This window comes from Dendrobates tinctorius, unplaced genomic scaffold (assembly GCF_039654945.1).
Source record: "Dendrobates tinctorius isolate UK_male_01 unplaced genomic scaffold, ASM3965494v1 ptg000114l, whole genome shotgun sequence".
Lineage (NCBI taxonomy): Eukaryota > Metazoa > Chordata > Amphibia > Anura > Dendrobatidae > Dendrobates > Dendrobates tinctorius.
Genome location: NW_027361782.1, coordinates 3436401 through 3451158, shown reverse-complemented (window position 1 = coordinate 3451158; position 14758 = coordinate 3436401). Strand labels below are relative to the sequence as shown.

Below are 14758 nucleotides of genomic sequence, written 5' to 3'. Positions count from 1 at the left end.
AGATAGATACAAACATAAATAGATAGATAATAGGTAGATAGATAATAGATAAGTTAGATAATAGCCATATATTAGATAGATGATAGATACTAAATAGATAATAGATAGATAATACAGGGTGGGCCATGTATATGGATACACCTAAATAAAATGGGAATGGTTAGTGATATCAACTTCCTGTTTGTGGCACATTAGTCTATGGGAGGGGGGAAACTTTTCTAGATGGGTGGTGACCATGGTGGCCATTTTGAAGTTGCCCATTTTTGATACATCTTTATTTTTTTCAATGGGAAGAGGGACATGTGACACATCAAACTTATTGAGAATTTCACAAGAAAAACAATGGTGTGCTTGGATTTAATGTATCTTTATTCTTTCATGAGTTATTTACAAGTTTATGACCACTTATAAAATGTGTTCAAAGTGCGGCCCATTGTGATGGCTTGTCAATGCAACCCTCTTCTCCCACTCTTGACACACTGATAGCAAGTGTACATAGATAAGATAATAGATAGATAGATAATAGCTAGAAAATAGATAGATAATAGATAGATATAGAGAGATAATAGATATATAATAGATGATAGATAGATATATAATAGATAGATAATAGATAGATAGATAGATACAGTTAGGTCCATATATATTTGGACAGAGACATTTTTCTAATTTTGGTTCTAGACATTACCACAATGAATTTTAAACAAAACAATTCAGATGCAGTTGAAGTTCAGACTTTCAGCTTTCATTTGAGGGTATCCACATTAAAATTGGATGGAGGGTTTAGGAGTTTCAGCTCCTTAACATGTGCCACCCTGTTTTTAAAGGGACCAAAAGTAACTGGACGATTGACTCCAAGGCTATTTCATGGACAGGTGTGGGCAATCCCTTCGTTATGTCATTTTCAATTAAAGCCTGTTTCACACTTCCGCTTTTTGACGTCAGTCAAAATCCGCCAATTTTTGAAACAAACAGATCCGGCAAAAAAGGTGCGGATCCGTTTTTTTCCCCCATAGATTTACATTAGTGGCGGATTTTGACTGACGTTCGTCCGTCCCACCCGTTTTTTGATGGATCCGCCAAGATTTCAGCGTCTCCTGTGCAATTTTTTTTATCTTTGACGGTGCGCTATTTTGCTGTGCACATGCCCGGAAGTCAGTCTCTCCCTCCCTCCTTTTTCCCTGGGCTGCGGTTCCTTTAAAATGCAGACTTCGGCGGATCCGACAAAACAACGGTCCGGTGGCACCCGTTAGTATCCATTTTTCACGGATTGCAACTGACAGAAAAAAACGTATGTGTGAAACAGGCATAAGCAGATAAAAGGCCTGGAGTTGATTTGAGGTGTGGTGCTTGCATTTGGAAGGTTTTGCTGTGAAGGAAACATGCGGTCAAAGGAGCTCTCCATGCAGGTGAAACAAGCCATCGTTAAGCTGCAAAAACAGAAAAAACCCATCCGAGAAATTGCTACAACATTAGGAGTGGCAAAATCTAGTTTGGTACATCCTGAGAAAGAAAGAAAGCACTGGTGAACTCATCAATGCAAAAAGACTTGGGCACCCACGGAAGACAACAGTGGTGGATGATCGCAGAATAGTCTCCATGGTGAAGAGAAACCCCTTCACAACAGCCAACCAAGTGGACAACACTCTCCAGGAGGTAGACGTATCAATATCCAAATCTACCATGAAGAGAAGATTGCATGAAAGTAAATACAGAGGGTTCACTACACGGTGCAAGCCACTCATAAGCATCAAGAATAAAAAGGCTAGACTGGACTTTGCTAAAAAACATCTAAAAAAGTCAGCACAGTTCTGGAAGAACATTCTTTGGACAGATGAAACCAAGATCAAACTCTACCAGAATGATGGATAGAGAAAAGTATTGTGAAGGCGTGGTACAGCTCATGATCCAAAGCATAGCACATCATATGTAAAACACGGCGGAGGTAGTGTGATGGCTTGGGCATGCATGGCTGCCAGTGGCACTGGGTCACTAGTGTTTATTGATGATGTGACACAGGACAGAAGCAACCGAATGAATTCTGAGGTATTCAGAGCCACACTGTGTGCTCAGATCCAGCCAAATGCAACCAAACCGATTGGTCGTCGTTTCATACTACAGATGGACAATGACCCAAAACATAAAGCCAAAGCAACCCAGGAGTTTATTAAAGCAAAGAAGTGGAATATTCTTGAATGGCCAAGTCAGTCACCTGATCTCAACCCAACTGAGCATGCATTTCACTTGTTAAAGACTAAACTTCAGACAGAAAGGCCCACAAACAAACAGCAACTGAAAACCACCACAGTGAAGGCCTGGCAGAGCATCAAAAAGGAGGAAACACAGCGCCTGGTGATGTCCATGAGTTCAAGACTTCAGGCAGTCATTGCCAACAAAGGGTTTTCAACCAAGTACTAGAAATGAACATTTTATTTACAGTTATTTCATCTGTCCAATTACTTTTGGTCCCTTTAAAAACAGGGTGGCACATGTTAAGGAGCTGAAACTCCTAAACCCTTCATCCAATTTTAATGTGGATACCCTCAAATGAAAGCTGAAAGTCTGAACTTCAACTGCATCTGAATTGTTTTGTTTAAAATTCATTGTGGTAATGGCTAGAACCAAAATTAGAAAAATGTTGTCTCTATCCAAATATATTTGGACCTAACTGTAGATAGATGGTAATAGACTATGATTTCAGGTTGTTTCTCAATGGATTTGTACAGATTATAGACGACATTAAAGGGTGAAAAAGAGTTCTGAAATTCTTCTTGGTGAGGTTTTACATGACAAATATCTGGCATTTTATCAGCGGAGTGTAGACTTTTTATATCCATGGTGGATAGACGATAGATATTTTGGGGTGAGAGGGTGTAACCACAATTTATTGTGCTTGTGGCACATTTCACCACCTCTGTTCAGACTCGGGCAGCAGACAGTCGGGCCTGAGCCCCATTGACTCTTTGTATTAGATATGACCGTTCCGATGACTGAGGCGTCGCTGCCGCCGACCCCGTGATGGCATTGTTTATTATTAGGGTTCTCTGCGGCCGCTCTGGATGTGGCCGGTCTGGGATAAGTAACATTATTATTTTTTGCCCAAGAGAGGTGACATTACAGGACGCCTTGACCTGGTAATTGGGCACACATATATTGGCCAATCTATGAGCTAAGAACCTTCCATTTTTTTTGTAGCAATTTTTGCAGATACATATTTCATATATACACTATATAGCGCTTTTTTCAATTTTTTTCTCCAATTTTCTGTAGCAGCAATGCAGTTCCTATGTTCTAGAGTAATCATTCTTGGCAAGTTATGGTGCAAACCTTAATCTTTTTGACTAATATTAGCAGTAGACAGTCGGGCCTGAGCCCCATTGACTCTTTTTATTAGATATGACCGTTCCGATGACTGACGTGCCGCTGCCCCATGACTGCATTGTTTATTATTAGGGTTCTCTGCGGCCGCTCTGGGATAAGTAATATCAGCGGGAGGCGCGGGCCGCTCTCTCGCCAATGTAAGTGGTTACTATAATGGGAAATCAATACACCATTGAAATGTGTCTTTTTATTTTGTCTGACAGATGACCGGCGCGGCTGAGTTATTGCTCTGTGCTGGGTACGTACCACGACTCCAAACTGCTCCGGCTCACACAGGTCCTCATACTCGCTCCTCAGCTGTGACAAGGAGTTCAGCTCCTTCTGTTCCGGAAGATTCTTTATAAGATTCTGGAAAACAAAGGAATTCAGAGGTGACGGAGCACTTATAGGGGCCAAGCGACTGGTACAATTACAATGTGCAGGGGAGGAACTCTACAGGGTACAGAGTCTGCAGTCACACCGTGGCCCTAGAACTTCACGGGACCCCAAAGTTCCTCTGCTATGTAGGTATCTGTCCTTTGCACAACTTAAAGTAAAACAGTCGTCTCATTCTAACCCCCAACACCGATGACATCTGCACATGGATGTGCCCTGGGCGGGTTAGAGCCCCTCCACGAGATGACTCACATGCAGAGCAGAGCTGTCAATCATCTGGTGGAGGGAGGAGTTAGGCTGAGGATAGCGCAGAGGCAGTGGAGGGCTCTGTCCCGCCCACAGCACTTCCAGCCTCATTTGCTTATCCTATCTAGTGTGGATTTCTCTGCAAATTAGGTTTTATCCACATCCCCACAGATGTCATTAGCTTGGAGGATAAAATGAGCTGACAGATCCCTTTAAATCTATCTCATATCTAACTAATATTCATCTATATTTCACAATCTTATATCCATGATCCATCCACCCATCCGTATATATCTATGTACAACGTATATATCCTTCTGTCACCTATCTCTCTGTTTGCTTATCTATCTATTATCTATTATATATCTATACTCTATCATCTAGCTATCTGTCTATTATTGTTCTATTATCTATCATCTGTTATCTATTATCTATCTATTATTTATCTATCTAGCTATCTATCTATCTATCATATTTCTTCTATCTATATATAGATTATATTTATATTATCTATCTATTATCTATCATCTATATATTATCTATCTATAATATATTTATAATCTATTATCTATTATTTATCTATTATCTATCTGTTATCGCTCTATCCATAATCTGTCTCCCACCGCAGTGCCGGTAAGGTGTCCGTGCAGTTCTGCGGTTATATAGCGGCCCTCCGGATGGTCATTTCTTACAGAGGGCCCTCGGTTCAGCAGTTCTGCTCTTGTTTTATGAACAGAGGGCACTTGTAATCTGCTGATCGTCAGCACTCTGCTACATTAAGGAACTCTTACAGAAACACAAACCATTAAAATTTTGGCAATTATTTTATAACATTCCTAAAAACTTTATTTTCTTTAAATGTTAATTGCGTTCTTAAAGGTTAGTTAAGTGAAGGCGATGATCCGGGATGCCCTTTTACTTCTTGCCAAATGATAACCTTTCTTTTATGCTTCCAAACTGGGGACATTAACCCTGTGAACAGCGAGGAGGCGTCAACATTGGAATAAAGCAGCGTTATGAATGGAGCCATAGAGGGCAACCTTGTGTCTCAGCCTCAAACCTTGTGCTGGAAATATATAGATGTAGCAGGGCCGAGTTTGTCCCCTGCCACATATCAGGTTTCACAATGTGCTTTTTATTGTTTTAGCAAAGTACAGACTTGAGCTCTGTTTTTGATGATAGAGAGAATTATCTGATAGCTCTTTTAACCCCTGAGCTAATTTCTTCTCATGATCACTGTATGAAAACAGTTTTCAGCTTTGCACAACAGAATTACTGTAATGCAATGTGAGAAATGAGGCAGAGGGAGCAGTCTGTGTGGAGGGTAGGAGCAGTCAGCGTGGAGGGTGGTAGCAGTCAGCGTGGAGGGTGGGATCAGTCTGCGTGGAGGGTGGGAACAGTCTGCGTGGAGGGTGGGAACAGTCTGTGTGGAGGGTGGGAACAGTCAGCGTGGAGGGTGGGATCAGTCTGCATGGAGGGTGGGATCAGTCTGTATGGACGGTGTGAACAGTCTGCATGGAGGGTGGGAACAGTGTGTGGAGGGTGGGAGCAGTCAGCGTGGAGGGTGGGAACAGTCAGCATGGAGGGTGAGAAGTTTGGGTGAAGGGTGGGAGATATCTGGGTGGAGGATAAGAGCAGTCTGGGTGGAGGGTGGGAGCAGTCTGCATGGAGGGTGGGAACACTCAGCGTGGAGGGTGGGAGATATCTGGGTTGAGGAAGAGAGCAGTCTGGGTGGAGGGTGGAAGCAGTCTGCATGGAGGGTGGGAGATATTTGGGTGGAGGGTGAGAACAGTCTGTGGAGGGTGGAAGCAGTTTGTGGAGGGCTGGAACAGTCTTTGTGGAGGGTGGAGCAGTCTGGGTGGAGGGCGCGAGGAGTCAGAGTGGAGGGTGAGCACAGTGTGCGTGGAGGGCGGGAGCAGTCAGAGTGGAGGGTGAACGCAGTCTGCGTGGAGGGCGGGAGCAGTCTGGATGGTGGGACTATGGAGAGCAGTCTATGTAACAGAGGAGCTCATACAGGGGCATCGGCTCGGTCTGCTTGAGAGAGCTTGTGGCATGGGGCAGTCTTTGTATGAGGGAACCATTGAGAGCAGTCTGTAAAATGGGGGCAAACTATGAATGACGGCATCAGTAAGAAAAGTAGGTATCAGTCTGTACAAGAGATGGGACAATCCATAGAGAGCATTCTGTGAGAGAGATGGGTCAAGAAGAACAGTTTGTGAAAGAGAGGAAACAAAGTAGAGCAGTAAGAGAGTGGCGTATGAGCGACAAGTCTGCAAGAGCGAGGGGAACCATGGAGAGCAGTTTCAGAGGGGAATCATGGAGAGCACTCTAAGAGGGGAACCATGGAGAGTACTCTCAGAGGGGAATCATGGAGAGCACTCTAAGAGGGGAACCATGGAGAGTACTCTCAGAGGGGAATCATGGAGAGTACTCTCAGAGGGGAATCATGGAGAGCAGTCTGAGAGAGGGGAATCATGGAGAGCAGTCTGAGAAGGGAACCATGGAGAGTACTCTCAGAGGGGAACCATAGAGAGCAGTCTGAGAGAGGGGAATCATGGAGAGCAGTCTCAGAAGGGAACCATGGAAAGCAGTCTCAGAGGGGAGAGCAGTCTGTGGGAGGGGAACCATGGAGAGTAGGTCTGTGAGAGGGGATTTGTCTGTCCACAGGCAGAGCCGGGAGGTGCATAAACTTCTTTATGGCAGGTAACCCCTTCTCTGTCCTAGACAATCAGGGGCACAGACATTAATTTCTTCACTGTCCTAGACCCAGAATGTTACCCATAACCCATTTATTAGCAAGATATCTTGCTTTGGATCACCCAATTTAGAAGAAACAGCAGCCAGATCCTTAACGTCCACACTCACCACCTACAACAGATCAGAGGAACTCCCGCTCACCACACCCCAACAATGAGCCACATAAGAGACCGGAGATGCGGATAGCAGTTCCAGCAGGGTGTGGCGGGACACAAGCTGAACCTTTGCACCAGGACCCATGGGCCATTAGCTACGCCTGTGGCTGTAATAACTGGGCCTTAGTTCATGAGGGGTTCAATAGACCCCCAGCCACAGATACAGACTTACTATTTCTGTTGAGGTAATGAGGTGAAAACCCCGCCACGAACCGCAACCCTCCTAATAACATCTAAGCCTGACCTGAAATGCCAGTTTTTGTGCAAAATTTGAAAAACCCCTTTTGATGCCTGGATTGTGTCTGAATATTCGGGACAGTCCCAACAATTTTGGGACAGTTGTCAGATATGTAGGCATGAGGCCTGTGACAAGCTTAGCATTGGCCCCTGGTTTACACCATGCCTGAGGAGACTCTTCATGGCCTGGATTTCTCCGCTCCTCATCCGTATACGCGCATCCTGTGAAATGACGTGGACTGAGGGAAAACTACGGAGATTTTTCATCTCCTTTATCCGTGTTTTCTTTCCAAATGTAACAAAGACGTGTAAATTTCTACAATTCGGTTCATCTGAAATGAACGCTAAAGAACGACAGGAACAAACATGAGGCCGGCGCGGCATTACTATACACGGCACAATGCGCGTTTCCACCAGGGACGTGCAGGCAGTCTAACTGAAGAGCTTGAACTGCTGCATCAAATTGATAAGATGTCAAAAAATAAAAAGTTATTCTGTGTGTGTTTTGTAGCCGGTCCCAAGGTGCTGGAGCAAAGGGAACAACGTGTGCAGCTGCTGAATGGCGGCTAATTGTGCGCTGCTTATCAGGAAAGTGCGCCATATCTGATGTCCCGACCATCTGTGCAGATCCTTCGTGGCACCGCCATGCCCTCACCTGACCTTGTTTATTCTGTTTCCATATGTCTCACAATGTATTTACAAATGTAAAACTAACCTTGAGCGCCTCACAATAAAGCGCATCGTGCGCCAATAGCTGCAACACATACAATAGATTAATGAAGGCTTTAATCAACACTTGGTTATCAGCGGTCAATGTCTCCATGGAAAGTGACAGCCACAACGAGAAAGGTTCATGGCTACCAAGTATCCAGCAGAGGCTCATAGCCAGGCAGTACCTAGGAGAGCGGAGACGTCGCAGCTGGCACAAGAGAATATTATATATAGAATATTTGGACTCCGATGGGCTGCATTGAACACACGGACTAGTCGCCATTCTGCTCTTCTTCTTGTCTGTTGGGAGGTTTTGTGATTTGACTTCATGGCCAACACCTCCACAGACATAACTGGAGCTGTAATAGACTGCCTCTTACAGCAGAGGATGCCTATGGCAAGGCTCCAGGAACCCAACATGGTGTCATTGGATGTTACTTCCAAATGGTGGAAAACCCCTAAGAGATCACTGGACGTTACACTGCTTGGTGTCATGGATGGAGCTGACAAGTGACACATCATAACTGCACTATGGACCAGAGACCAAAGGAAAGACGAGACAACCATCCTTTTATAGGTCATGGGGCAGTAGTCCTAAACCTTTACAACTGCTATCACGTCTTCCGGCAGCAGATTCCAGCAGGAAAGCAATAAAGAGTCCAGGAGGATTCAACTTTTACCATAGGATAAAACACCAATATCAGATTAATGGGGGCTGACACTTGGCACCCCCCACAGATCTGGGATTATGACCTCCTGCAACAGGCAGATGTTGAAAGAGCAGAATACTGCAGCTGCATCAAAGTATATAGTGACCACTGCAGAGCAGCTCCCATTGAGTAGTGCAGAGCAGCTCCTTTAGGGTAGTGCAGAGCAGCTCCTATGGGGTAATGCAGAGCAGCTCCTATGGGGTAGTGTAGAGCAGCTCTTAATGGGTACTGCCTATTGTGTAGTGCAGAGCAGCTCCTATTGGGTAGTGCAGAGCAGCTTCTATTGGGTACTGCCTATTAGGTACTGCAGAGAAGCTCCTTTTGAGTACTGCAGAGCAGCTCCTTTAGGATAATGCATAGCAGCTCCTTTAGGGTAATGCAGAGCAGCTCCTATTGGGTAGTGCAGAGCAGCTCCTTTAGGGTACTGCCTATTGGATAGTGCAGAGCAGATCCTATTGTGTACTGCAGAGCAGCTCCTATTGGGTAGTGCAGAGCAGCTCCAATTGGATAGTGCAGAGCAGCTCCTATTGGGTAGTACCTATCGGGTAGTGCAGAGCAGCTCCTATTGGGTACTGCCTATTGGGTAGTGCAGAGCAGCTCCAACTGGATAAAGCAGAGCAGCTCCTATGGGGTAGTACCTATTGGGTAGTGCAGGGCAGCTCCTATTGTGTAGTGCAGAGCAGCTCCCATTGGGTACTGCCTAATGTGTAGTGCAGCGCAGCTCCCATTGGGTACTGCCTATTGGTTAGTGCAGAGCAGCTCCTATTGGGTAGTACCTATTGGGTAGTGCAGGGCAGCTCCTATTGGGTAGTGCGGAGCAGCTCCTATTGGGTACTGCCTATTGGGTAGTGCAGAGCAGCTCCCATTGGATAGGGCAGAGCAGCTCCTATTGGGTAGTACCTATTGGGTAATGCAGGGCAGCTCCTATTGGGTAGTGCAGAGTAGCTCCTTTAGGGTACTGCAGAGCAGCTCCTATTGGGTAGTGCAGAGCAGCTCCAATTGGATAGTGCAGAGCAGCTCCTATTGGGTAGTACCTATCGGGTAGTGCAGAGCAGCTCCTATTGGGTACTGCCTATTGGGTAGTGCAGAGCAGCTCCAACTGGATAAAGCAGAGCAGCTCCTATGGGGTAGTACCTATTGGGTAGTGCAGGGCAGCTCCTATTGGGTAGTACCTATTGGGTAGTGCAGGGCAGATTTTATTGGGTAGTGCAGAGCAGCTCCTATTGGGTACTGCCTATTGGGTAGTAAAGTGCAGCTCCTATGAGGTAATGCAGTGCAGCTCCTATTGGGTAGTGCAGAGCAGCTCCTATTGGGTACTGCCTATTGGGTACTGCATATTGGGTAGTGCAGGGTAGCTCCTATTGGGTAGTGCAGAGCAGCTCCTATTGGGTACTGCCTATTGGGTAGTAAAGTGCAGCTCCTATGAGGTAATGCACAGCAGCTCCTATTGGGTACTGCAGAGCAGCTCCTTTAGGGTAATGCAAAGCAGCTCCTATTGAGTAGCGCAGAGCAGCTCCTATTGGGTACTGCCTATTGGATAGTGCAGAGCAGATCCTATTGTGTACTGCAGAGCAGCTCCTATTGGGTAGTGCAGAGCAGCTCCAATTGGATAGTGCAGAGCAGCTCCTATTGGGTAGTACCTATCGGGTAGTGCAGAGCAGCTCCTATTGGGTACTGCCTATTGGGTAGTGCAGAGCAGCTCCAACTGGATAATGCAGAGCAGCTCCTATGGGGTAGTACCTATTGGGTTGTGCAGAGCAGCTCCTATTGTGTAGTGCAGAGCAGCTCCCATTGGGTACTGCCTATTGTGTAGTGCAGAGCAGCTCCTTTAGGGTACTGCAGAGCAGCTCCAATTGGATAGTGCAGAGCAGCTCCTATTGGGTAGTACCTATCGGGTAGTGCAGAGCAGCTCCTATTGGGTACTGCCTATTGGGTAGTGCAGAGCAGCTCCAACTGGATAATGCAGAGCAGCTCCTATGGAGTAGTACCTATTGGGTAGTGCAGAGCAGCTCCTATTGTGTAGTGCAGAGAAGCTCCCATTGGGTACTGCCTATTGGGTACTGCCTATTGGTTAGTGCAGAGCAGCTCCTATTGGGTAGTACCTATTGGGTAGTGCAGGGCAGCTCCTATTGGGTAGTGCGGAGCAGCTCCTATTGGGTACTGCCTATTGGGTAGTGCAGAGCAGCTCCCATTGGATAGGGCAGAGCAGCTCCTATTGGGTAGTACCTATTGGGGAGTGCATGGCAGCTCCTATTGGGTAGTGCAGAGTAGCTCCTTTAGGGCACTGCAGAGCAGCTCCTATTGGGTAGTGCAGAGCAGCTCCTTTAGGGTACTGCAGAGCAGCTCCTATTGGGTAGTGCAGAGCAGCTCCTTTAGGGTACTGCCTATTGGGTAGTGAAGAGCAGCTCCTATTGGATAGTGCAGAGCAGTTCCTATTGGGTATTGCCTATTGTGTAGTGCAGGGCAGCTTTTATTGGGTAATGCAGAGCAGCTCCTATTGGGTACTGCCTATTGGGTAGTAAAATGCAGCTCCTATGAGGTAATGCAGTCCAGCTCCTATTGGGTACTGCCTATTGGGTACTGCCTATTGGGTAGTGCAGGGCAGCTCCTATTGGGTAGTGCAGAGCAGCTCCTATTGGGTACTGCCTATTGGGAAGTAAAGTTCAGCTCCTATGCACAGCAGCTCCTATTGGGTACTGCAGAGCAGCTCCTTTAGGGTAATGCAGCGCAGCTCCTATTGAGTAGTGCAGAGCAGCTCCTATTGGGTACTGCCTATTGGGTAGTGCAGAGCAGATCCTATTGGGTAGTGCAGAGCAGCTCCTATTGGGTAGTGCAGAGCAGCTCCCATTGGGTACTGCCTATTGGTTAGTGCAGAGCAGCTCCTATTGGGTAGTACCTATTGGGTAGTGCAGGGCAGCTCCTATTGGGTACTGCCTATTAGGTAGTGCAGAGCAGCTCCTATTGGATAGTGCAGAGCAGCTCCTATTGGGTAGTACCTATTGGGTAGTGCAGGGCAGCTCCTATTGGGTAGTGCAGAGCAGCTCCTTTAGGGTACTGCAGAGCAGCTCCTATTGGGTAGTGCAGAGCAGCTCCTTTAGGGTACTGCCTATTGGGTAGTGCAGAGCAGCTCCTATTGGATAGTGCAGAGCAGTTCCTATTGGGTAGTGCAGAGCAGCTCCTTTAGGGTACTGCCTATTGGGTAGTGCAGGGCAGCTCCTATTGGGTAGTGCAGAGCAGCTCCTTTAGGGTACTGCAGAGCAGCTCCTTTAGGGTACTGCAGAGCAGCTCCTATTGGGTAGTGCAGAGCAGCTCCTTTAGGGTACTGCAGAGCAGCTTCTATTGGGTAGTGTAGAGCAGCTTCTTTTGGGTAATGCAGAGAAGCTCCTATGGGGTAGTGTAGAGCAGCTAGGATATGTCAATAGATCATTGATATCAAAAGGGATGGAAAACCCCTGTAAGGGTGTGTGCACACGTTGCCTATTTGTTGTGGATCCGCAGCGGATTTGCAGCTGCGGATCCACTGCAGATCCGCAAGTGATTTACAGTACAATGATAACCTATGTAAAAAAAAAATTGGCTGTGCACATGTTGCGGAAAATTCCGCATGGAATCAGCAGCGGTTCACTTTCCGCAGCATGTCAATTCTCTGTGCGGATTCCGTAGCGTTTTTACACCTATTCCATTCTAGGAATCCGCAGGTTTAAAAACGCAGGGGAAATCCGCACAAAATCCGCAATAAATCCGCAGGAAAACCACATAAAAAACGGGCGGATTTTGACCTGTGGATTCTGCCAAGAGAGGCAGATTCTGCGCGGAAAATTCTGCACAGCACATACCCTAAAGCTCAATTCAGTTGTGCAGTAAGTTATTTCCATTTTTGGATCCATGTTGGGAGCATAAAAAAAATATTCCAGTCCAGCACATCTTATCTCAACTTTTTTTGTCCTGTGAAATAATCAGACAGCAACAGGATAAGTTTTCCTTTGCAACTGTGAAGTCTGTGAGATCAGCTCACAGCGGACGGTCATCTGTTATGTCACCTTTTAACAGGTCCATTTTTTAGCACTGTACCTGGCCAGAAGCCTGGGATCCCAGGTACTTTCAGCTGCATCACATCTAGTGTGGTGTACTTAGTTATATGTACCAAGTGTCCAACTGGGGGTCTGTATGTCGGGGAGACCGAGCAAAAGCTGAGAACAAGGTTGAATTCTCATCGCCACACAATAAGAGAAGAAAAATGGGTCTACCTGTGGCCAAACATTTTTGTATGCCTGATCACAGCACCATGAACATAAAATGACTGGTATTGAAAAGTAAGTTCAAATTTCTACATCAACTAAAGAATTTGCTCCTCAGAACCTGTGGGGGCATCACAACCATAGACCAGACCTCAATCATAGGACAAGAAAACTTTCACACTCCTTTTCTATGAACTGTTCCAATATTTATGGCCACAACTGTTTCTCCCTCTCCCATAATGACAATTCTGCTTCACGTCACTTGTCTTATCTATTGTGTTATTTCTGTGCTGTGTTATGTATAAATATGTGATTCTTCAGAAGTTGTATTAGTCAATGCCTGATGAAGAGACCTGCATAGTCTCGAAAGCTTGCAATGTGTTACCATCTTTTCAGTTAGCCATTAAAAGATAAAAAGATTAAAAAGATGAAAAGATAAAGATAAAAAGATAAAGATAAAAAGATAAAAGATTAAAAGACCACTGAGGACTCTCAGATTGTAAGATTTGCCTTTTTTTTAAATGGAACCTTTTAAAAAAATAAGCATCAGTTTAGAAACATAAACTTTGCTTTCCATTTTGCATCCATTTTACTCCGTTTTTAATGGGTCCATGTTTTTTTCAACCGTGAATCCAGTACTTTCTGCCCGAGTATCTCCAGTACCACAACGCCCATCATGCACTGAGTGAGAGTTACATCTTTGCACCATCTGGAAAGTCACATGGCTGAGACCACTGATCTAGATAGAATGAAACCTGAATTCCCTCGTGTCCACAGCGTCTGATTGTCAGTGGCATCGGCGTGCAGTTTGTTACAGTGTTTCCGCTGAGTTCTGGGCCTGTGGACAGCCGGCTGAATTCACATCATCAAAGCTTTGTTGTCTTTTATCCGACACAACATTGCCTTTAGCAACAGAAGCAATTCTATCTAAATATGCTTATTAGCGGAGCTCTCGGGGGGGATTTTTATGTTAAAAGCCAGAGAGATAGCTCAGCTGTTTGACATTTTCCCACAAATATGTAAATATGCTGCAAGGTTAACACAGCCTTTAACCTCCAGATACAGCCCAGACTAATAATGACAGCCAGGATTCTGGAAAATCTCCGGGAGGGAAAACCTTCAATAAGAATCGCAGAAACAATGTCACCAAGATCCGAAGAAGATGCATGATAGAAACCAACAAAAGGGAAAAAGCGACAGAGACAGAAAGGAGGGAATCAACACATGAGCCAGAGAAGGTATACTGACTGTGCTCACCAATGAAAGGCAGCATGCTGCTACAACCTGGGCATCTCCTGTATATAATTATATATGAACAGCTGGTATAACCTGGGCATATCCTGTATATAATTATATATGTAGAGCTGGTGTAACCTGGACATCTCCTGTATATAATTATATATTAACAGCCGGTATAACCTGGGCATCTCCTGTACAGTTAGGTCCATATATATTTGGACAGAGATAACATTTTTCTAATTTTGGTTCTAGACATTACCGCAATGAATTTTAAACAAAACAATTCAGATGCAGTTGAAGTTCAGACTTTCAGCTTTCATTTGAGGGTATCCACATTAAAATTGGATGAAGGGTTTAGGAGTTTCAGCTCCTTAACATGTGCCACTCTGTTTTTAAAGGGACCAAAAGTCCTCCCGCCCGCGTCCACGCGTCGCTCGTCAGCGCCACAGGAAGCCCAGCAGGAAGTGACCGACGAGGAATGGTCCAGGAGCTTCTCGCGCGATCAGCGATAACCAGCGGGGGAGCCGGTTGGAGGTAAGTATCACATGCAGCGATATCGCTAGCAATATCGTTGCAACGTCACAAAATTGGTGACTTTTCATCGATATTGCTAGCGATATCGCAGTGTGTAACGGGGGCTTAATTGGACAATTGACTCCAAGGCTATTTGATGGACAGGTGTGGGCAATCCCTTCGTTATGTCATTCTC

General features: G+C 45.6%; 1 protein-coding gene across 7 annotated transcripts in view; it reads right to left on the bottom strand.

Annotated features, from left to right (window-relative positions):
- The window catches only part of DIAPH2 (diaphanous related formin 2), a 1634550-nt gene that overhangs the window by 857838 nt on the left and 761954 nt on the right, over positions 1-14758 (bottom strand). For all 7 annotated transcript variants that reach the window (XM_073589842.1, XM_073589844.1, XM_073589848.1 and 4 more), the window contains one exon: positions 3628-3729. In XM_073589842.1, coding sequence (XP_073445943.1) covers positions 3628-3729 — 102 coding nt within the window. The remainder of the gene's footprint in view (positions 1-3627; positions 3730-14758) is intronic.